This window comes from Plenodomus lingam (genome assembly GCF_022343315.1).
Source record: "Plenodomus lingam strain CAN1 chromosome Unknown contig_5, whole genome shotgun sequence".
Lineage (NCBI taxonomy): Eukaryota > Fungi > Ascomycota > Dothideomycetes > Pleosporales > Leptosphaeriaceae > Plenodomus > Plenodomus lingam.
The window spans coordinates 1,229,017-1,250,217 of record NW_027093957.1 but is presented as its reverse complement, the minus strand read 5'-3'; the positions used below and the strand labels follow the sequence as shown (position 1 = coordinate 1,250,217).

The window sequence follows — 21,201 nt, the reverse complement described above, 5'->3', positions numbered from 1 at the left end:
CACAATGTCATCATTGCCGAAGAAGACGACTGAAATTGTGTTCCCACACCTCCTGCGTCGTCATGAGGTTCACTGTGTGTGTGAGTGAGTGAGTGAGTGAGTGTGTGTGTGTGTGTGTGAGTGAGTGAGTGAGTGCTTGGCGGTTGCGTCACGACGGGCCTGACCTCGGGATGCGCGTGTGCGCAATGATCGGACGACAAGGTCTCACGACTTTCATCCCCCTCCCGCCACCTCCCCACTCCCCACTCCCCTCGGGCCCCTCCCCAGCCTGTGATGGGGGCTTCGACAGGGATATTTGCCATGGTGCCTTGGTTTCGCGTGCAGGCGGATGTGTGCATGTGTGCGAGTGTGCGTGCGTGTGTGTGTATTTGTGTGTTCAACCATCTTTAACGAGATGAGATTCGCTCATTCCCTTGGAATTCCCCTTTTCTGTCTCTCATAGCGCGCGTCAGGTTGCCAGCATGCTTCGCCTAAGCCGCAAGCTGCCAGTCGCCAGTTCCAGTGTCCGTGTCTGTACCTCTCCATGATGCTGGCTGGCCTACACACGAAAAATGTCGGAACAGACGGGTGGCAAGCTGGAGAGAAAGAACAGCAAGCGACAGAGACTTGGGCGATTCCTCCGCTCATGGCGACAGAAGCCACAGGCTCGTAATGATGCACATGTACGCTCCCATCACTCCTTGACTTCTACCTGCTTGTCTTTCCGAGCAAGCCTTTGGTATGGGTTATCGTTTAGTATGATGATCCGTGACGCGCAAGCTAATAGCGATCCGAAGATGCCAGCCGTTCCTGAGTCACAGTCTCGACAGAAAACTTGGTTTGAGCCCAAGACTACGGATCCCCTTCACCCCAAGCCACAAGACAGATTCGCAGAAGAGGCAGAGAAACAAGACATAAAAGAGGCAGAGATACCAAGTATACAAGAGGCAGAGACAGGGCCGAAGCCACCTTCGACAGAAAGAGGACGACTGAAAGAGGAGGACAGGGTCACAGCCTTGACTGAGGATCAGCTCCGCGTACTCTTCGCTGGCGCCCCGCACTTCCACGTTAAGAGCGGCAACGGCAACCATGAGCCCTCGGTATCCTTTCCTTGGGATAGCGAGAACACCAAGGAGGATGCCTCCGACTCAGCTCCTCTCAAGGAGCGTGCATTCGCTGCAATGAGCCTACATAGTGGCGTCCATCTAGCCCAACCGTCTTTAGAAAAGGAAAAGACATACAAGGGATACACGCCAGACGTGGTCGAAATGCCCAACATGCTCGGTAGTCAAGGTGTCGAGCCAGGAAGTGTAGGCTTCTCTTACTTCGTCGGCTTGCCCGTCTCCGATAGTCTCGTCATCGATACAGAAGAGTCTCAGTCTGGCATGGACTATCTGGAAACGACTAGGAATAAGGAGCTGATGCAAACCAACCCCGAGAGGCTCGGTATACGATCCGCCGAGCTCACTCTCATCTACGATCGCTTGGTCGAGTTGCAAGACATGTATGAAGCGTTCCAGGATACTCCAGAACCCATGACCATTCTCAATAACCAGAGTTCCGGAGACTTGTATGCCAATCTGTTCTCCAAGTTCCTCATGCCACCAGGCTACGACGACTCCGTAGACGATCCGACTGGCTTGCAAATACAAATCATGACGTTGCTCCGGATACTGAAACTCAAGGGTGTCTGGTACGACTTCAGTCTAGTCGAATGGAGGATACGGCTGGGTCAAATCTTATGGAGCGATCCGGATGCGTACTCTGAGCTTGAATCTCATTCGCAATGGACGAAACGCGAGATATTGTTATTGCAGATTACGCTCTCGTGTGAACTGCTGCTACGTCTGGATGCCTTTACAAACATGGATGCTTTGGATGCTGAACTACGACTTCGAATCAATTTCAACGACATCACCGGTTTCCTCGAGGCAAAAAACATAAAGGTAGATTGGGATCTGGTCCTGGCTCGTACATTTCTTGAAAACATTTCAGTTATCAAAGGCAACGAGGTTGGTACGGTGGCGCAATCCAAGTCACGCGGACTAAAATCTCTCTGGGGAGGAAACGAGCCAACGGAATCGCCATTGGCAGATGTCATCTTTCTGCCACAACACCAGACCCAACAGCTGTCAGGATTATTTCATTTTGCGGAGACTATACGCTGGCCTGGCGCTGTGGATGTTATCAAAGAGCTAGGTAGTAAAGTAGGTGTACCCAACGCCACCGAGAGCATGCAGCAGCTTTCGTCTGTTGGCAAATCGCCTGACAACAGTACTCCGTATTGTATCAGCGTCTACGGAACGCCGCTTCACACACCCCTCCCATCCGAGCAGGCCATTGGCAGCTACTTTGGAGATGTTGGAAAACCTGCTATGGATCGTCGGGACTCGCAAGCATTGCGTGTGCCGCTCTCTCCTTCTCGCCCAACATCCAGTCATCACTCCCAACCTTTGTTGGAGGGAGTAGGCGGATGGCTAAGTCGTTCCTATTTGACCGGGCTGGTCCTTCCCGGCGAGGCCATCTCACACTATTTAATTTCCACATTGCTTGAAAACGACAAGTCCGCGATAAGTAGCCTTGGCGACTGTGCGAATCTCTACGGTGGCTTCACCTACCAGGAAAGGACATGGTGGAGCAAGCACTCGATTGTTGGTCGTGTCCTGGCTTGTTTAGATGGCTCCACAGAATGCATGGGCTGGATTTCATGTCCCAAGTTACCTTCTGGTCCCACTGGTTGGCACAATATCCACAGTGAGCAACTTCTGCACGATCGGCATTTACGCGTGACAGATGGTTATGATCCAATCTCTCGAGAATCAGCCATCATTCCAGAATCCGACATGGCTTCGGCTATATCCGAGGATCTCGTCTTGCCTTTAGATCCAGAGTTGCCTCCGATACCTGTCCTTGGCTTCTCGCACTGGGAGCTCACGCCGATCAACCCAGACTTGATCGACGACGACAACTGTGCCGTGCTCTCGCCTGAACAGGACATTCAAACCGCATTGTTCACATTTGCTTCTCAAGATCAGACGCTGATCCAGACGTTGACACTGGCATACGATGTGTACTTCATCACTTCATGGCCTTGCAGCAAACCAGCTCCGGCCACCCCGTCAGTCGCCAGCTTACCTTATATCCTCAAGCGATCACGAGCAGGCACCTTGTCACGATCATCATCCAAACGAAGCATGACACTCTCGCGCCGCAACAGCCACGGCTTCGAGCCCTTGCTATCCCACCCACCCACCTCATCCACCATCACCCCCAAACGCACCTACGAAGTCGGCGCGGCAGATGACGCCGAAATCTTCAGCCCCCACCACCTGATCCCCCACGGCAAGCCATTGAGCGCCCATCCCCTGCACAAATCCTACCTCTACAAGATTGTGCCCGCAACCCGCATCCTCGAGCCGGACTTTGAACTCCCCTTTGAGATGCACACGTCCAAGTCGTCGGAGCGGCTGCTCTCTCTAGCCAACTCCCAGAATAGTGTCGCGGACACGATTGTCAATAACAAGAAGACGGTTCTTGTGCTGGATGCGCGCTCCTCGTCTGACGGGGAGTTGTTGGCGCGGGCTTGGTGTGCGGAAAAGGGTCTGCATGCGGTTGTTGGGAGGGCTACGCGGACGTGCTTGTCCTGTTGTATTCGTGAGGCGCGGGGGTTGAATGTCAGGATTGTGATTCGGGTCTGAGATGGTGGTCATGGTCATGGTTATGGTCACAAGCGTTCTTTGTTTTGATCTTTCTTTCTTCATCTTGGGTAGGCAAGACTGTGCGGCTGCATTACCTTTTTGTTCGCAGATTCTTGGGCGAGGAACCAAAGTCTCTATTTTCCTTTGTGATGGAAGGGTTTTTCTCTCTTGAATGGCATGATCTGCTCGAGCGGGCGCGTACATGGATAAATGGATACCCAGATTAGCGAAATGTGGATTTTTTTACTGTGCTGTGGGGATTGGGAGGGGAGAGCGAGTCCAATGTGTGAGAAGGGTTAGACTGGTGTCTCTTTTGTAATGATAGTTGATCACAATTTGAGTGTATGAGCCGTGGGCTAAGCTGTGATTCAAGATGGATAGGCGTGGGATGCCATGATGCTGAATTTTTGTCTATGCATACTTGTACGTAGCATATACAAACAAAGCTTCTTTCCACTCCCACCACACACTCCAAACAACCTCCCTACCCGACCTCTCTCCCCTGAACTATCTAACCACCTTCTCCACCTCGCCCTCAGCCTTCTCCACCACCTTCTTCAACTCGCCCTCCAACTGCCTACCCTCACTCCTCGCCACCTCGCCCGTCGCCTCCAGACTCTTGTTATACGCATAGATGCGACCGACCTGTGTTGCGCCGACGCAAAAGACGAGAAAGTTGACGGCCGCGAGGGCAATGTTCTTGGGGCGGATGACGAAGCACCAGCGGGTCCAGATGGCGCCCGTGCACATGAGGGCAAAGTTTTGGGTGAAGGAGAGGGATTCGGCGGGGCGGGAGAAGTCTGAGGCGCCGGCGAGGACCATGCCCCATTTCATGACTGGGGCCCTGTTTTGTGGGATTGAGGTTAATGGGGGGAAGTGTGTTTCAGGCCGTGGTGTAGTGTGGTGTAGTGTAATATAGTAGAGACAGTAGGGATTGGGAAGCAAGTGAGGGGAGATGTTGGTGGTGGACAAGAGACGTACCAGAAGTGCACCGTCTTGGGCCCAATGGGACTGTTCCAGAACTTTTGGAAGCCGGCTGGTTCAGCACCGGCGGCTGTGTTGACTCGTCTGCGGGCATGGGCGCGCTGGAAGAAGGGTCGGAAGGTGTTGAAGATGCGGGAGCCGGGGCGGAACGACATGATGGTGAAGGGGAGGGAGGGCGGCGACAGACGTCTTATATCGAGAGTATTTGGAAAGGGAGGCCGGCTATCGATCTCTCTCTTTTGTTTTGCTCCTGTCGTGGAGGGATTGTCTGGTGGGCTGCCGCGACAGCAAGTAAAAGACAGCAGTAGCCTTTGGGTCTTTTGGTTGTCGCGATGTCGGGGCTGACGGTTCCGCTGGGTTTTGCTTGGTAACCTGGGGGCGGGCGGTGGTTTGGAGGAAATCCGCGCGCCCGCTCGGGTCCGCAGCCGCTCTCGGCGCTAGTGTCGTTTTGGGACATTTCGCGATTGAGAGCGACAGAGAGAGTGAATGAGCACATGCCAATTGAATCTCCCTCCCACATAACACTCGCACCCCCAACCTCCCCGTCACGAGAAATGGCGTCGAAATATGCGTTTAGCCAGGGCTTGAAGGAGTTGCGCTTCTTGTTCTGCCAGACGAGCGAGCATAGTGCGCCGGTGAGGTATGTGTCTCGCGGGGAGGAGAGATGTCTTGACTCTTGCTCTCTCAGCGCCATGCCCGAGACGAAGCAAGGGAGAGAGGGGGGAGATATGATGCAAAGAGTCGCCGTGCTAACAAGAGAACCGACAGAAACTTCCTCACCCGAACCTATCCCACAATGAAGAAGCACAACCCCCACACCCCCATCATGATCCGCGAAGCCAGCGGCACCGAGCCCACCCTCTATGCGCGATTCGGTGCGTCCATGATCCAGTTTTCTGCTTCTTGATATAGTATTTAGGAGGTGGCAATGGATGCTGACGGAGCGGGTGTAGATTTTGGCAAGGAGAAAAGGGTGTCGTTGAAGGGACTGGACGACAAGGCTATCGAGCAGCAAGTCACGCAACTTGCGCAATCCACTATATAACCGTCGGCGGAGGAGATGCTGAGGAAACAACAGTGTACATGTGGGATGTGGGTTGTGGTTCGATACACTAATACCAATCATATATCCTGCTACAGTTGGCCGTCGGTGTCTTTCACCTTGGTCTTCACGCCCTGGCCATCATCTTGGGCCACTCATTGGATCTCTGACTGATGGACGATGAAATGGTGCTGATGGATAGAGCTCGATGAGCGAAAATGGGCTGTGAGCGTGTGGTTTGCTCAGTATGTCACTACACAAGCATTTGCATCTCCTGATATGCGCCCTTCACCTCTCCACGCGCGACTAACAGCCCACGACGAACATTAACGTAAACAATCCTTGCCTTGTTTTACCATTTTCTCCCGCACTCGCTCACCACAACAATCCATGATAAGAGTCGCCGCGAAACTGCGAGGGGAAGATGATGTGTAATTCTATAGCATGAATCGACAGATGATCAGGCCGACACACACGAGGCACTACATCAAAGCGTTCAGCCCAAGACTCAAGTCTGATTCAGACACCCCGTCAACACTAGAAGGGTCCAGCGTGTTAGCAAACCACGACATGTCACACTTGTATACCCTAGAGCGCCATATAACCAACCCATCGCACCACATCAACATCTAATCCACCGCCTCCTTGGTACAACCTGCTATCCTACCTATCACGAGACCCCGAACGCATTCCAAGGCAGGATACATACCTACCCTCTGTCTCAGCAAAACACACACACCCCATCACCTTGTAACTATAGCAGAAATGCCTCGAGCACTGTAGGTACGGTACCTACTACCTCCATCACAGCTCTGGTCCATCGCGCACAGACGCAACAGCCGAGTTTCGAGTTGATTGCGGGGTAAACCCAAATCCCTAACCTGAGACAAGGAGACTTTTTTCCGAGTATGAGGTCAGGCCAACTGTTCGGGTTGGGTACTGTGTAGGTATAGGTGCACACACTCACAGAGAGAGAAAGACATTGAGACACATTGGGAGAAAGTGTGCCCCGGACTCCGAAAGCATGGGGCGAATTGGGCTTGGCGGATGGGGCCGGAGTCCAGTGGCTAGGGTAGGGTAGTGTAGTTGGCTTGTACTACTATGCAGCTGGCTACTCAGTGCATACCCTCTTAGCTACGGTATCTTTGTCTTGTCTTGGAAGCCGGAAGCCGTGCGGGCGTGGGGGAGATTAGAGACTGGGACGAATTGCTGGCTTGAGCCTTTGCCCCACGATTTACAATGGAGCACGCACAGTCCCGAGACAAGCCTTTGTTGGATCCCTCCCTCCTCCTTCTGCTGCTGCTGTCGTCGGCACAGTCATGCTGGATCGTTTTGCAACACGTGCGTGTGTGTGAGTGTACAAGTATGTGGTCTGGGGGGTGGGCATGCATGGAACATGGGTGCAAAGACATGTAACTGAAGCACAGCGTGTAGCCAACAGCATCGCTTGACGCGATTTTGCCTCGATGGCGTTTGAGGGGTTAGTATGAATGCCAATACGGCAAACTTGCTATGCGGCGCGGCAAACCTGCTGTCTGCATCGTGCCTCAGATCAGTCTCGGTGGGCTGGGAATGCATCCGTCCCCCGAACAGGGCAAATGCTACCAGTTGCTAAAGGATTGAGAAGATTAATTGGAAAGAATGAACAGAGATATCAACGCCCTCTGGTGTCATGCGCTAGGGCACAGCCAATAGTTTCTTTTGTGAATTAGGCTTTCGATGTTTTTTTTTGTGGAGGCCCCTTTTCGAATCTCATGTCAGAAAGACTATTGTAGGTACTGTGTATGTGCATGGGATTTACGTCCGAATCCGTATAGCGACAACAAAGAAGCGTACAGTCACCTACGGACGTACGGTACCTTCTTCGTATACTCTGGGTAAGAATACGAGCCGCTAGACTCGGGTCGATCCCGTACCGCAGAATGGGTTCTTGCACACGAGAACGGAATCCTTGGAGAGGAAGAGGGGGGGGGACGTTAGCCATCCTTTCCAACTCTGGAGTACTACCGGTAGCTGAAGTCATCAGCTCTGTTTGCTTCTAGCATGTGCGCGCATCCACCGGTAACCTGCGGAAAGACATGCTGCTCGCCTTGGCAGCCTAAGGCAGCCTGCTGTCCTGTGGTCAAGCATGATCGTTGGCTTTTTGGCAATAGCCAACCTTGGGATCGTAAGTGTACGGAGTACTGTACTGTTGATCCTTAACGGCCGACTTTTCTCGGATCATTTGTTCCCATCTGTCCGGCTGGTCCTCGAGTCCCGACAGGTGCGGACGGCGAAAGATGCCTACTATGTAGGATATTTCCTGTAAGTACACATCTAGTAGGTAGGCACGACAAAAGACCGGCGGGGGGGGGGTGAGTGGGTTTCTATAACTAGTAAGATGATGATGTGTAGGAATTTGGGTCGCGGGAAGATATGAAACAGGCAAGCGTACAGAAATATAGTATGTGAAGTTGTGAAGAGGACCAAGCCAGTTAGAAGGGCATGGGCCGGGCAAGATAGTATGGGGAGCACAGGTCAGCAATGGCCCCGGATCACGAAAGTTAGCATGTTAGCATGCATTCTGGTGGCTGAGTGTTCCTCGCGCCCCAAAATAGATTGCGGTCCAAGCGTCGATCGCTTCTGGTCGCGCATGGTGAAGGTCCGAACCGTCCGATGAATGACCGTCAACGGCACGTCAAAACATCGCCAGCTCGAGGTTGGCTTCCATTGAGGCCAGGAAGAGTGTATGGGACATTCATGCATTTGTAGCATGTGAGGGGTCAAAATGGGCTTCTCTCGCAACAGGATGGCTCACTGCTTACCAAAGCGGCTTGTGTACGACTGGACGACGGACTTCATCATACCTAGACACCATGTACCTATGGGCAGCCTGTCTCGGTCATCTCACGGACTCCTCTGGCCCCGGCACGCCACGTTTGGACTTATTCGACCGCCCCCGGCCATTGCGGGCAGTTCCCAGGTCTCTACGAGAGCCAAGCTACGCCTAGCTATTTTGAATCCGGCTGGTATACTGTTGCCCTGCCACCATGATCGTGATGTTTGCCAGTTGGCTCCCGTCAGACTTTACTCACAGCTTCTCTCCCATTCTCCCACTTTGCCCTATCGCAGCCTATAACACAAAACCAACTCTAGCTTGCCAGCCTTTCTACCATTACAAACGTCCAGAACTCATCGTGTCGCGCATTAGCGACCCGCGCTGACCTACTAATGCACCTTGGTCAGAATCGCGACCAAAACGAGGATGTCTTCTAAGTCCAAGTGCTCGAAAAAGTCGGCCACAATCTTGCATGCTGTTCCTGAGAGTCCGATATTACATGACAAGGCTCTCGAGCAGCAACGAGGCCTGGATATCGGACAGAGTTACCAACGGTATCTTCGGTCCCATGGCAAGTCTGCAACTTCACCAAGCAAGCCATCTTCGCCATCTCTAGCCGAGGATATCAAAGGCGGTCCAAGAAGCGCAACCCCCAGTAGTGCTAGGCCTACGACAAGCCGCTCCAACCCAGGACTGAAGAAGGCCCGGAGCACCCCACTACTGAAAGAAACGATTGGATCGTATAAACATGGGAAGATTCATTGGCGAAAAGGCACCCGCTGCCCCTCCAGATCCGACACCAGCAGCAGCCAGCCCTTTGACCGGTTTCATAAACCAAAGATAAGGGTAGTCATCCCTAGTGGAAGGGATCGACCTCTACCCGCCCTTCCCTTCTTCGATACACCAAAAGGAAGCTCTTGTCATTCGACCCTGAATAGGCGCGAGGGAAACCGTGTCTATGATGTGTCACCCCCGTCTGCGACCCCAAATACCATTCGAAATTCAATCGTTTCACCATTGAGCCAATTTCACTCACATATCCACGCCAAACGAGTGCAACACACAGCCTCAGTAGGCCGCAAGGGCAGCCGCGGGGTTGCATCGCGCAGTACAAAATATCACAAGAGATGGTCACAATCAAGTAGCGGGTCCGATTACTCACACCATAGCGATGCGTCGTCGATTCACAGCAACCGCTCGTCGAAAACAAGTGTGGAGATTGAGGACGTTCCAAACAGATCCAAGGCTGTGAGACGCTCCGTGTCCGAATCTATCGTCCAAAGTTCAATCGTTGGCACCATTCCCGTGCTGTTTCAAACGACAGTCTCGGCAGAGGCTGCCCGCAACGAGCGTATTCCTCCGCCTGCTTCCCCACCTCGTAGATACGCATCGCATCCCCCCATCGAACAGGACGAGTCTTTCAAGCCCACCTGTGAGGCAGATTGCAATCGTGGTACTGTGAAGAAGTTACCGCGCAGACCCATTATAGCCCGCAAATCATCCAAGCGAAATATTGCCCGACGGAGCCGCACACTGGACGCTTCACACGGGGTCATCGACAAAGCAATCAGGCGTTCTGCGTCTAAGGAATTTTCAACCCTCACACCAACCCTTAGTCAGGCTGTGGACGACTTGGAACACACTCTCATTTCCTTCACCACTGAACAGCCCACGGCAGAGAATGAAGAGCCAGCGCAGCCTACTTCCCCCAAAGAGGCTGAGTGGCTCGAGAGTCCTCGGGAGATGAAAGACCAGACAGATGCTACTGTCGGTGATGAAGCAAAAGAGCACTGCCCGCTCGACCTTGGAGAATTCGAACCTCTTGATCCACCACCAGAGGTGCCGAGGAAGTCAAGTAAGCGACGCTCAGCTGCGTATTATAAATCCATCGCCACACTCCCGGACAGTCACATCGCGTCGCAGATGTCGGAAGCACGCCCACGTACAAGGATCAACGGCGGCCTCAAGCTTGCCATTCCAGAACCCAAGAAGACGGCCAAGACCTTCGAACCCGTCCCGGTCGAAATGCCGCCACCAGACTTGAAACGTACGATTACGCCAGGAGGTGCAGAGAGGGTCATATTGGGTATTTTGCAAAGTTTGGACAGTTGGGACGACTTGTTTGCTGCGGCCAAGGTGAACCGGGGCTTTTATCGCGTCTACAAGCGCCACGAGCTCGATCTTATCAAATCCACACTGTACAAGATGTCTCCTCCCGCGTGGGAATTCAGAGAGATTGCTTTTCCTGGGCACGATCTGTTGTACGCCGAGGACCTGGAGATGGCCCGACCAGAGGAAGAATATACGCCTTTGACCTATATGCAGCTACATAAGCGCGACGAGGCAGTCGTCTGTAAAATCAAGGCACAGATTCTGGAGAAGTGCCAGTCGTTCTTGCGCCCTGAAATCACGGTTGCGCTTGTTACCAATGGCCCCGAGGAGCGTGCTAGGGTCGACAGTGCATTGTGGCGTATTTGGACCTTTTGCAAGATATTCGGATCTGGAAAGGGCCGTGAAGAGGACATTGTGGCTCAGATGGACTGGCTGAAAGGGGGCGACCTCGCTCATGAGAAGACTGGCTCGGGCATTATGACCACCGACTACATGAATGGCACTCTGATTGGTGCCCCCGAATGCTTTGCCCAAGGCAACGAAGGCGGCCTGACTGCCGAGCAACTATTCGACATGATGGAGCTTTGGAACTGTCTAGGTGTTCTTCTCCAGGGCTTTGCGGGGAAGACGCCAGAGGCACGTCAAGCTGGTGTCTTTGAGCCTACCCATGTTCGTGGCGGTGACATTGACGGAGAATGGGCAATGCTTGGTATGTCAACTTCCATGTCTTCCTGACTAGCAGATGCTAATAATAAACAGACGAATGGTGCAACTACCTTCTTACATTTGGTCTCTCCACCGTCCTCGACCTCTCCGTGCTTCTCTCTCCACACGATGTCAAACCCGCGTTCGATCTGGCAGCTCAAAAAGGCTTGGTCAATTGGAGCCCCCCTGTCTCTGGGGGCTCGCGCCGTAAATTCCTCTCCGAAGCCACATCCCGAATCTACGAAGACAAAATCGCAAACAAATATGCCCGGCTCTCCTCGCGCGAGGTCCAACGCCAACAGTCCAAGATGCGCATCCAGCGCCACATCAGCGAACTCCGGTACCGCAAGAACACGGGCAACCACGGACCGATGATCACCATGAACGAGGAACGCCCAATGAGTGAATGGGACGCCGTGATCGCCAACCTCACCCGACAGCCACCCACCCAAGCCGCAGCCAACAACATCGTCTCGTACATTCCATCGCTGCGCTCCGCTCACGCCAGTGAACTCAGCATCCCGCTCGCCGAACTCCCAAACGCGAGAACTCCATCTCCAATTCCCCGGCTGGTCGCTGAGCCCCTTCTTCCCACCCCACCGCCTTCCACCGTCCCGAGCAACCGGTATAGCATAGCAACCAGCATGCCCTCGATTGAAGAACACCCAGCCCACCGCCGCTCCAACACCATCGCCGCCAGACCCACCATGGCAGACCACCCCTATTTCCGGCACCGCGTCCACCAACAATACCAACCGCACCACCAGCACCTCCACCACCGCCAATCCACCCACCACTCCCCCTCCAGCATCTACTCCTCCTCCTCCCCCAGCCCCATCACCCCGACCCACCCCGTCTTCGCCCAGCACCCGGCCCAGCGCGACATCTTCAGCACCGGGAGCCACGAGAACACGGCCGACAAGGCGATTTACCGCATCGTTGAGATGGGCTTCACGCCCGAGGAGGCCAAAGAGGCGCTCCGGCTGACGGACGCGGGGGATGGGTTGAGGGTGGATGAGGCGGTGGAGTGGTTGTTGAGGCGGCAGGGGTGATTTGCGGGGGTTGGAGGGGGAAAGGAGGGGGGTTATGTGTGTATGATTTGATGTAATTAGATGGGATGCGATGTGTTTGGATGGTAATAGCCGTGGCTACAGCGAGGGAGGTTTATTTGTTTCCTTGATTTTGTTCTTTTTGTGTATCTCTCTCTCTGTCTGTCTGTCCCTTTCCTTCTTCTTCTTCTTCTTCTTCTTCTTCTTCTCCTTCTTCTCCTTCTTCTCCTTCTTCGCCGTCATATCTACTTGATACCCCGTACCCGCCACCGCCTCTCGCTTCAGCGGATCCGCTATTTCCCTGTTTTCCTGTTCTGGATTCTCTTTATTTAGCACGAGCGAGTAGTTATAGCTACAGCTACAACTGCAGCCACAGCGTCACTGTCATTTTTACGCACCTGTAATGAATAAAATAATTTTGCATCGACTTTTTCCACCTCAAAGCTAGTACTAGCCACCAGGTGTGTCTTTTTCCTTGCCATGACACCGGGACAATATGTACACTGAGGCAAGGAAGGTTTAGGGTGGTGAACCACTGTCTGCCATGAATTCTATGGGGATAGTCTACATGAATGGTCTACAGCTACTACATTTACATTTACATCTACAATCGTACAATCCCTTGACGTGGAAAAATCCCGGCAAACTGATAACGCCATGACGCCACCGCTATGCAAGACCGACGATATATACAAAATCAGTGTACCATACCATATCATAGCAGAGGAAAAGAGGAGGGATATCTGAGCAGAGAAGAATTAAAAGATATGAAGCAAACCTCCATCCGCTTCAAGACAGCGATATCAGAACCCAGCACCATCCAGCCACTACTGTCCCACGCTTTTTTCCCCACGATACCAAATCATGTCCCCTTATTACCCTCATCCGGTCTCGCGTCCCCCCTACCCAATCTCCTTGCCTGCACGCGCTCCCTTGGCACAACATCCGTCCAGCTCTCTCCCCTCTTCCCAAAGCCCGTCAGATCGGGCGCTCCTCCGGGAAGCGGGCCCAGGGGCCCATAATCGCCGCGGCTAACGCCATTCCTGCTGCCGCCGCCCCACGCGCCCATGCCCCAGCTCGTCACTTTAGGCGGGTCGCGACTGACGAGCGCACCGGGCCCGTGGCCGTACATGCTCACACGTTGGACTTTGCGGAGTTTGGTGAGGGCGTAGGCGGCGACGAGGAAACCGAAGACGGTGCACCATGCTGAGACACCGAAGAAGCCAAAGTCGCTTTCTTCGATGAAGTTCTTGAGATTCATGCCGTAGAGGGCTGCGACAAAGGTTCCGGCTGTAATGGAGAGGGTGGAGATGGAGAATTTGAGGTCGAGGAGCATGAGGGAGTTGCGATTTGCGTCGAGAATGGCTTTTACGCTATGGATTTCACGTAGATTAGCTTGGGTGGCTAGGATGATATTTTGTGAGGTGGACAAGGAGAGGGGCTAAACGCACATTTCCTCGGTGTTGCGGATGCTGGATACCAGGTTCTCTGCTGCTTGTACGATTTCATCAGCGACTTTATGGTACGATTCCAAAAGCATTTCGACTTCTGTGTGGTCATCGTCTTCGCGTGTCCTGCCCTCTGCTTTCTCGGTGAGATACATGGCACTCAGATCGTCATCGGCTTCGAGGAGTTCCTCGAGCGCGTTCCTGACCAATCGTGCTTTCTGTTCGAAACTGCCCAATTTCTTGCTGTAGATAAGCAGGTAGCGCAACTTGTCTCTGTCAATGTCCTCTTCCAGCTCTCGGAGTACTCTAACCACTGGCTCGCTCACGCCTTCAAATTCTTGTTCCAGACTCAACGTAACGCTGATAAGCACAGCTTCAAGGGCGCGAAATTCGTATGCTAGAGTGCCATTCGCGGCCGACTCTTTTTGGCGCAGTTTGAGATCGAGGTCGTACATGAAGACCGATTGTGACTTGGAGTCTGTGGTACCGTAGGCGTCAAAGACGAGGACGCGGTTGTGCTTCAGAAGGACGCGCAGATTGAGTAGATTGATGAGGATGGCGGTTGGGCGAACGAGGATGTGAGGAAGAAGGGAAGAATCGATCTTCCGAAGATCTCGAGGGAGGAGGCCATACTATTCACTGTCAGGGTTGTCTCCCATTGCCTGCAGTTGGGTGGTGGCATAATACCTTTGCGATGAGCTCGCTCTTTTTGAACTCCCCATTGACCAGTGTAACGTTACCATGCTCATCGAGCTCTGTACATCGCATCTTAAGTTCATTTGTCGCCCTTGACATGCGACCCAGACTACCTCCGAACCCGCTCGAGCTGGTCGACTGTTCGTCTGGCGGTGGTGCAGGCGCTCCAAGTCGCCGCGCTTTCGTAGAGCTGAACGGATTCCATGCTTGGAGCCTGGGTATTGTGGCGAAACTACGAATAGACAGGAACGTCCTTTGTCGTATGGAAGTCTGCGCAATGTCGAAAGTTGATCTGGATAATTTTTTCTGCAACAAGCATGGCTCCGTTGCGAAACCTCTATCGCCAAGCAGTCCTCTTCCTTGTAAACCGCCAATACGTCCAGCTCTTGGTATTTTATCCAGTACCCGTATTATTCCCCTGCCGTTGGCTCCATGCCCTCTCTGTTGTCTCCTCAAGCCTGCACATTGGGCAGTCGGCGATTCGAATGCAGTCCGGACTTGAGCGCGCAGGAAACTCAGGACCAAGGGCGACGGGGCTATTCCATGGGCAATTGTCAGCCTCATAGCTCTGTAATATGTCGTCGTCATATATGGCAGCAATCCATAGGCGTTGGCTGATGTTGTTATTGCTGTTCGCCAGAGCCGCAGACGTCATGGGGTCAAATGTTCAGCTTAGAATTTCCAAAATGCGCGCTAAGCCTAATCAGTAACTTGGGATACAGCGACAACCTGGTCGTCAACGCTTCCCACTTTCTCCATACTGCGTCCGCCGCATCAAATGTCATGTCTCAGCCAGTATTCAACGCGCTAATTCGCACACATCACATCACATCGCGCAAAAAGGTGGGCAAGCTGAGAGACGCAGCTTCAAATTGCAACATCTACGCGCTTCTACGCAGTTCAGGCTGTCCGGGCATCATGTATTGCCAAGGTACTGAATCCGGTGTAAGAGAATGGGTGTCTGTTGTGCAAAGACTACGATACAAGGACTTCCAACTGGTGAAAAAGCCTGCTGAAAAAGTGTGTGAGCATGGGGCAGAGAGAGAAGCCATTGTTACAAACGGAAAGCTAGAAGAGGTGGAGAGCGTCAAGGAGTACGGCGCAAGAATGGAGGCATTGAGAGTTTTGGGGTTGTGGAGGAGAGGCATGGGATACATAATCGATGAAGAGAGGATCTGAACAAACCGCTGAAGATATATTGGACCAAACGACCACACTTTTGTTTGACAGTGACTGGAAGTGTCGGGTCGCTGTATTACTTTTATAACAAGAACTTATGTCTAGCAAGAAATACGCTATTCATTGCTCCCTCAACATATAGGAGCCCAAAGAGGAGCGCGAGGTGTTTGCTACTCCACCACATTCTCAAGCACCAACATTTCTATCCATATCCTCCCTACCACCATATCCTTGTTGTCTCCTCTGCACCGCGGCGCTATCATCCTGCTCATCAACTGCCTTTGTACCACGGTATCCCCCTGAAACACATTAGCAAGCCCATTCCATTCAATATGTTAACTGTCCGATGTGACATACCTGCCTGGACCGCCTCTCCGGTCGAACTCGTCGTCTTGCCTCCCATACCACCTTCTTGTATGCTTTGTCCGTAGCGAATCTTGTCGGCCCTTGTCACACCTTGTGTGTTTGGCTCGTCAGTCGCCTTCTTATCGGTAGTCTCGGCTGTGCCTTCGCTGGGATCTGAGTAGCGTCAGTGAGTTCGGTAGAACCTGACGGTTGGCGTCGCCGAGAGGTAGCATTTGTGGAAGAGTATTCAGGGTAGGGCGTACTGCCTAACTGACCAGCCTGCTTTGCATGTGGTTCGACAAATGTATGTACCCCTTCGTATTGAGTTTGCTCGCCACCGGGCTCTGTGTTCATGAGCCTTGAAGACATGTTTTGGAAGAGGACTGAGTGAGAGGTGGTAGGCGAAAGTAATTCTTCAAAGAAAAGTAGTGTTTAAGGAAGTGAGGCTCATTGATTGCAGCTATCGTGATTGTGGTGTATTGGAGTTATTGTTTGAAGCTGAAGGTATATGGAGAAGCTCCTTTACCCATGACGTAATGCAGCTGCACTTCCCCAAACGCCAGGATGCAGGTGCGCTCAAGCACGCCTATGGTTCCGCATTCCCTATAATGTATCCAAAGTATAAATGCATTCAATTCTGCTATCGTCATTACTATACTGGTATCTTTGTGCTCTAGCTCAATGTCCATTCATCGTGGTCGTTACGCCGAATCAAAGTCGAGACCCATAGAGTATCTATGCACATTAGCTCATGTTCTTAGGGAAGTCTGCGGAGATGAACGTACGATTCATACAGTCGCATATACTTTGCGACGAAGGCCTCCAAATGAAAAATTTGTTTTGCACCCAGCTTGCACCGGTGCTCGTAGAATGCAGCCCACTTGATGACTTCCGGCTTTAACGCATCCTCCGTCTTGGGTATCAACTTCCATGTGAGTGTCTTGATGATTGTGGTTGAGTCGATGCAATGCGATAGCAGATCGTAGAGCGAGGCGCGGACTTGTAGGAGGCGTTGTGGCGAGCGTTCTTCGACGATCTGGCGTGCGATCTGTTCAATGAGGGCTTCCCAGTCCGGTGGTGGGATGTGTGTCTGATCTGTAATCTTCTCACTATTTGTTATTAGCATTGCATCCAAGCTCTCCATGTGCCTAGACCTACTTCTGCGCATGCACCGCCTCAAACATCAACAGCGCCTTCCTCAGATTTCTTCCACTCTCTTTCGCAATTCTTCGGTTCAAACTCTCAACCTCCTTCCAGCCCTCCTTCTTTCCGACCTTGCTCAACACCTCGCAAATCTCCGTCTCTGTTGGTGCTGACACCCTCACAAGCAGCGTTCTACTCCTAATGGGTGCAATGATGTTGCTGGTGGAGTTTGCCAGTAATATCAGCCGTAAGTTTGGACTGTACTTTTCCATCGTCCTCCTCAGCGCGGCCTGCGCATCCCTCGTCAGGTGGTCTGCTTCATTGATCACTACCACCTTGAAGCGCTGTTTTGCACCTAGATCGACCTGTTGTGTTTGTGCAACTTCCTTGAGAAGATCTTGCACGACTACCCTGTCGTAGTTTCCGACATCTGAAGGCGTAATCTCGAGGTGGTAGACGGAGGCGACAATGTTGAATTCGAGCTTGCGGTTCGTGGTGGTTTGGAAGACTCGAGCGTCGATCTTGATCTTTTCTACCCCAGGACCGTAGAGTTCTTTGAGGGTGGCGACTATGCGAGTCTTCTTACCAGCACCTGATGGGCCGTATACGAGTAAATGGGGAAAGTCACCACTTTGTGCCTACGATTGTCAGGATCTCGCCTAAAATGCAAGGGGAACTGCGCGCACAAGAGCTCGTAGTCGCTCTGACAGCCCGGGGTGATAGCTGAGGGCATCAAGGTTTCGAGGACGGTGTTTGTCGACTAGAAGTGCCATTGCGTGTGTTTAGGTGGTAGGATTCGGAAACTCTTTGTGAAAGGTCTCGCCGGCTGATGGCAGGGGAAAGTCGCGACGCGTCGACCCGTAAAGTGTGTTCTTGGCGGTCACATTCGCGGGGTCCCGTGCTGTGCTTGCCGTCTACCGTAAACCTCGGAGATTCTTAGACAGAAGCCAAGGCAAGCTTCAGGTATGCACTTCATTCACTAATGGGAGTTACGCTTTGCAAAAGCGGTTCAAGAAGGTGATGCGCCGATTCTGTGACTTCTTCAGAGTGGCGCAGGTTCTTGAGCGGTGAACTACCTAGGTACACCGTATCTAGTCTGGAGAGAATGTCAATGCTTACCTAAAAAGTGCCGTATTCGTCTAGCCGTATTTAACGGAGAAGGTATTGTAAGGTGGTAAACATAAAACCATCTTAAACGATAGTCATATACCTGTCAAAAATCATTCGAGGTGGTGGCAAGTCAGGCACGTGTTAGATGCGCGAAAGCTATGCATCAGCATATTCTTTGAGAAGAATTAGTCGACTCTAGGGGGGGGCAAGTCAAGACTTCGCAGGGAGAAAGAAAGCATAAAATGTTTTTAGGAGGGCAGATTTTTTTGAGGCAGTCGATGCTAGTTATTGTTGCTGTGATGGCAAGTAACATATATCAGGATGAATGGACGAGGGTGAAAGAGGGCATCGCAGACTCACACTTGCCGGTACAAAAGTGTTGATTGCTCAGAACGTTTCACTATGCCAAAAACAATACATGGTAAATAGAGCCTAGATAACAGCCGAGAGGGATATGTTGTATGCAACCCGTTTAGCCTACTAATACGCTGCGCATTACCTTGATTACACCGCATTACCTTTACCGCAGAATTTGTATCCGAAGGAAAGTAATATACAAAGACAGAAGAAGGCGACGAACAACATATTGCTTCATAAAGTCGTGAACCCACAGTTATAGTCAATCAATAGCGGCGGGATTCATGTCCCTCCCATCATAACCGCTGCTTCTATGTCTCTCCCGGTAGTCATCATCGTCGTACACCGACCGTGGGTGCGGTTCGAAAGATCCTCCCATTCTTCTTCGATGTCGATAAAAAGTGTTCCCTCCAGTTTCCTGGCTGTATTCACGTGGATCATCGTCGAAGCTGTGAAAGCCTGATGCATAGTAGCTGCTGAAGGTCTCGTGGATGTTTGGGTCGGATTCTGTACCATAATTGGAGGAAGTCGGACTCTTTGGACGGAAAGAGGAGAAATTTGAATGGGTTCGAGGATGGTGGTGAGTCTCGGGCCAAGGGGTTGCAAACGAAGGTGGATTTACAGTAGACTGTGTCCATCGATGAGGCGCGTGTCCAGTTTCCTCGTCACTACCATTACGATTGAAGTCGTCATTGTACGTCTTCCCGACCCCTGGGGTTGATGTGTAGGGCTTTCTCTCGCGCTCGATGGGGACGGAAGGGGATCCCACTCCTTCTTCGGATGGAAACGCTCGTATATCTGGTCTAGAGGTATAAGGACTTCTTTCTCGCTCCAAATTGGGCACATCTGTATCTGTAGTATACTGCGTCTTTGAGGGTGGAGGTGGGAAGATTGGCGCCCGACGAAGAGGCCCAACACCCGCAGAAGAAAGCGCGGCAGCGCAACGTTGCTGAGCTTGCAAATTCTCTGTAGCTGGCAGTAGTCGTCGAGGGAGTTGTTTGGGAAATCTCTCCTTCCGGTCGTCAGCATTACTAATTGGCATATCTAGGACAGCTTTTGCCAGCCGCTCGTATTCAACATCAGGATGTGCCCGAATCATCAGCGTTATCCATGCTTCGAACCCTTCGGGTGTTAGAGCAGGAATGGAAGGTGGCTCAGCCGGATGCTCCTGAATCAAATGATATTGGCATCGCAGCTCACGATATATCTTGGATAGAGCTGCATATGACAGATCCTCAAAGATCGCTATCACATGGTATGCTAGCTCAGCTCATGTGCGACAGGTGATCCACAACTTGCGCTTACACTGCCAAGGGTATGTTTCGTCCTTAACGTTGACCTCGTTGTAAAACCGATGCAACTTAGCCGGAGAAATTACCAGACTCTTCTTTGGTTCGTAATCTTCAATCTGACATACAAATTAATTCTAGTTGACGACTTTTCCGTACGGTACTTATACCAGGTGCAATGCCAGTCCCCGCAGGAATTCGCCAAGCCGCGGTAGAGGCTGTCCGTCGAGAGTGAACAGACGCTGCCACATCTTCTCGATAGGTGTAAAGTTATCTGCTGCCATCCTTGGTGGTGGGCCTGGCCGCACAGGTGCACGCTCTTGGTATGTCGATGGGCAAGCTCTATCATCAAGACGGAAGGCGTTGAAACTTGAGATGCTTACCGAGGCTGCGCGGGTTGTGCACGTGTTTGTAACAAGTGTAACGACGCAGGTAAGTAGGGCATCTAAAAGGTATCTAATATAACTTAAAGGTATATAGGAGTGCGCGTCTATATAGAGAAGGGATAAGATTCCTAAACCTATAGGTCTTATATAAAAGAATAAAAAGAACTTATCTATCTATCTATAAGTATAAAGCTTCTTGTATATCTAGAGGTAGAGGGGCCTAGACTAGAGTTAGAGCTATATTAGAGCTTAAAATTAGGCTAGTAAATCTAGGTTAGTGTATACTAGCTGTGGTACTAGGTTAGGTTTAGGTTACATAGACCTAGTGCTTAGGTTAGGTTTAGGTTATATAGGCTATAGGCTTAGGTTAGGGTTAGGTTATATAGACCTAGTAGTTAGGTTAGATCTAATATATATAGATATTAGTCAAGGTTATATAGGTAGTATATAGGTTATAGTTCTATTCTTATAGTTATATATAAAATATACTATATATAGAACTAAAAAAATAGTATTATATCTTTTTATTATAGCTATTAATTATAGTAATAGTATAGCCTTTAATATTTACACAGTAGAGGTTTAGTACACTCCTCTACTAATATAGGTGTATTATCCTTAGTTACCTTAGAATCTTCTAAACTACTAGAAATTAGAACCTCCTATCTATTATAGACTAGCCTTAAGGGAGAATATAATAAGCGTTAATAATAGTATTTAGTATCTTAAAGGAGAGGTAAGCCCTCTACGCCTTTTTATAGGTGTGTAGCGTGTTTGCTTAGTAGTAGTGTTAGACTCTATCTATCCTATATTAGGCCTAGGCTTAGGCATAAGCCTAAGCCCTTTATATACCCCTAACCT

At 51.4% G+C, this 21,201-nt stretch overlaps 9 protein-coding genes across 9 annotated transcripts; 4 read left to right on the top strand and 5 right to left on the bottom strand.

Moving 5' to 3' along the window:
• The first annotated feature begins 226 nt into the window (after window positions 1-226).
• On the top strand, window positions 227-3,970 carry IAQ61_009039 (uncharacterized protein). The gene is made up of 2 exons (XM_066098228.1): window positions 227-662; window positions 777-3,970. The coding sequence occupies exons 1-2, from the start codon at window positions 552-554 to the stop codon at window positions 3,675-3,677; spliced, it is 3,012 nt and encodes a 1,003-aa protein (XP_065951867.1). The 5' UTR covers window positions 227-551; the 3' UTR covers window positions 3,678-3,970.
• Window positions 3,971-5,067, bottom strand: IAQ61_009038 (uncharacterized protein). Its single transcript, XM_003836648.2, has 2 exons — window positions 4,659-5,067; window positions 3,971-4,521 (listed from the first exon to the last, which is right to left on the bottom strand). The coding sequence occupies exons 1-2, from the start codon at window positions 4,814-4,816 to the stop codon at window positions 4,185-4,187; spliced, it is 495 nt and encodes a 164-aa protein (XP_003836696.1). The 5' UTR covers window positions 4,817-5,067; the 3' UTR covers window positions 3,971-4,184.
• Window positions 5,068-5,086: 19 nt separating this feature from the next.
• Window positions 5,087-6,851, top strand: IAQ61_009037 (uncharacterized protein; the record flags this gene model as incomplete). The annotated part of the gene is made up of 3 exons (XM_003836647.2): window positions 5,087-5,301; window positions 5,430-5,536; window positions 5,615-6,851. Coding segments are annotated over 3 exons (414 nt in total), but the record flags the coding sequence as incomplete, so codon positions are not given.
• Window positions 6,852-8,947: 2,096 nt separating this feature from the next.
• Window positions 8,948-12,390, top strand: IAQ61_009036 (uncharacterized protein; the record flags this gene model as incomplete). Its single annotated transcript, XM_003836643.1, has 2 exons — window positions 8,948-11,342; window positions 11,393-12,390. The coding sequence occupies 2 exons, from the start codon at window positions 8,948-8,950 to the stop codon at window positions 12,388-12,390; spliced, it is 3,393 nt and encodes a 1,130-aa protein (XP_003836691.1).
• Window positions 12,391-12,912: 522 nt separating this feature from the next.
• On the bottom strand, window positions 12,913-15,160 carry IAQ61_009035 (uncharacterized protein). Its single transcript, XM_066098227.1, has 3 exons — window positions 14,523-15,160; window positions 13,839-14,467; window positions 12,913-13,760 (listed from the first exon to the last, which is right to left on the bottom strand). The coding sequence occupies exons 1-3, from the start codon at window positions 15,117-15,119 to the stop codon at window positions 13,250-13,252; spliced, it is 1,737 nt and encodes a 578-aa protein (XP_065951866.1). The 5' UTR covers window positions 15,120-15,160; the 3' UTR covers window positions 12,913-13,249.
• A 34-nt stretch (window positions 15,161-15,194) lies between these two features.
• IAQ61_009034 (uncharacterized protein) lies at window positions 15,195-15,710 on the top strand (the record flags this gene model as incomplete). The annotated part of the gene is made up of 1 exon (XM_003836641.2): window positions 15,195-15,710. The coding sequence occupies one exon, from the start codon at window positions 15,195-15,197 to the stop codon at window positions 15,708-15,710; it is 516 nt and encodes a 171-aa protein (XP_003836689.2).
• A 186-nt stretch (window positions 15,711-15,896) lies between these two features.
• IAQ61_009033 (uncharacterized protein) lies at window positions 15,897-16,424 on the bottom strand (the record flags this gene model as incomplete). Its single annotated transcript, XM_066098226.1, has 3 exons — window positions 15,897-16,009; window positions 16,068-16,229; window positions 16,331-16,424. The coding sequence occupies 3 exons, from the start codon at window positions 16,422-16,424 to the stop codon at window positions 15,897-15,899; spliced, it is 369 nt and encodes a 122-aa protein (XP_065951865.1).
• A 332-nt stretch (window positions 16,425-16,756) lies between these two features.
• IAQ61_009032 (uncharacterized protein) lies at window positions 16,757-17,971 on the bottom strand (the record flags this gene model as incomplete). The annotated part of the gene is made up of 4 exons (XM_003836639.1): window positions 16,757-16,790; window positions 16,841-17,164; window positions 17,214-17,836; window positions 17,885-17,971. 4 exons carry the CDS (start codon window positions 17,969-17,971, stop codon window positions 16,757-16,759), a joined length of 1,068 nt encoding a protein of 355 aa, XP_003836687.1.
• A 956-nt stretch (window positions 17,972-18,927) lies between these two features.
• IAQ61_009031 (uncharacterized protein) lies at window positions 18,928-20,238 on the bottom strand (the record flags this gene model as incomplete). The annotated part of the gene is made up of 3 exons (XM_003836638.1): window positions 18,928-19,910; window positions 19,971-20,073; window positions 20,125-20,238. 3 exons carry the CDS (start codon window positions 20,236-20,238, stop codon window positions 18,928-18,930), a joined length of 1,200 nt encoding a protein of 399 aa, XP_003836686.1.
• Between the last annotated feature and the right edge of the window lie 963 nt (window positions 20,239-21,201).

Excerpts from the sequence above, each read along its gene's own strand:
- IAQ61_009039 (XM_066098228.1), top strand. The coding sequence starts at position 552 with ATGTCGGAACAGACGGGTGGCAAGCTGGAGAGAAAGAACAGCAAGCGA. Across the intron at positions 663-776 it reads AGGCTCGTAATGATGCACAT|ATGCCAGCCGTTCCTGAGTC; the intron begins GTACGCTCCCAT and ends AGCGATCCGAAG.
- IAQ61_009038 (XM_003836648.2), bottom strand. The coding sequence starts at position 4,816 with ATGTCGTTCCGCCCCGGCTCCCGCATCTTCAACACCTTCCGACCCTTC. Across the intron at positions 4,522-4,658 it reads CCCAAGACGGTGCACTTCTG|GGCCCCAGTCATGAAATGGG; the intron begins GTACGTCTCTTG and ends CCCACAAAACAG.
- IAQ61_009035 (XM_066098227.1), bottom strand. The coding sequence starts at position 15,119 with ATGACGACGACATATTACAGAGCTATGAGGCTGACAATTGCCCATGGA. Across the intron at positions 14,468-14,522 it reads AGAGCGAGCTCATCGCAAAG|TATGGCCTCCTCCCTCGAGA; the intron begins GTATTATGCCAC and ends GACAGTGAATAG. Across the intron at positions 13,761-13,838 it reads ATCCGCAACACCGAGGAAAT|CGTAAAAGCCATTCTCGACG; the intron begins GTGCGTTTAGCC and ends TGAAATCCATAG.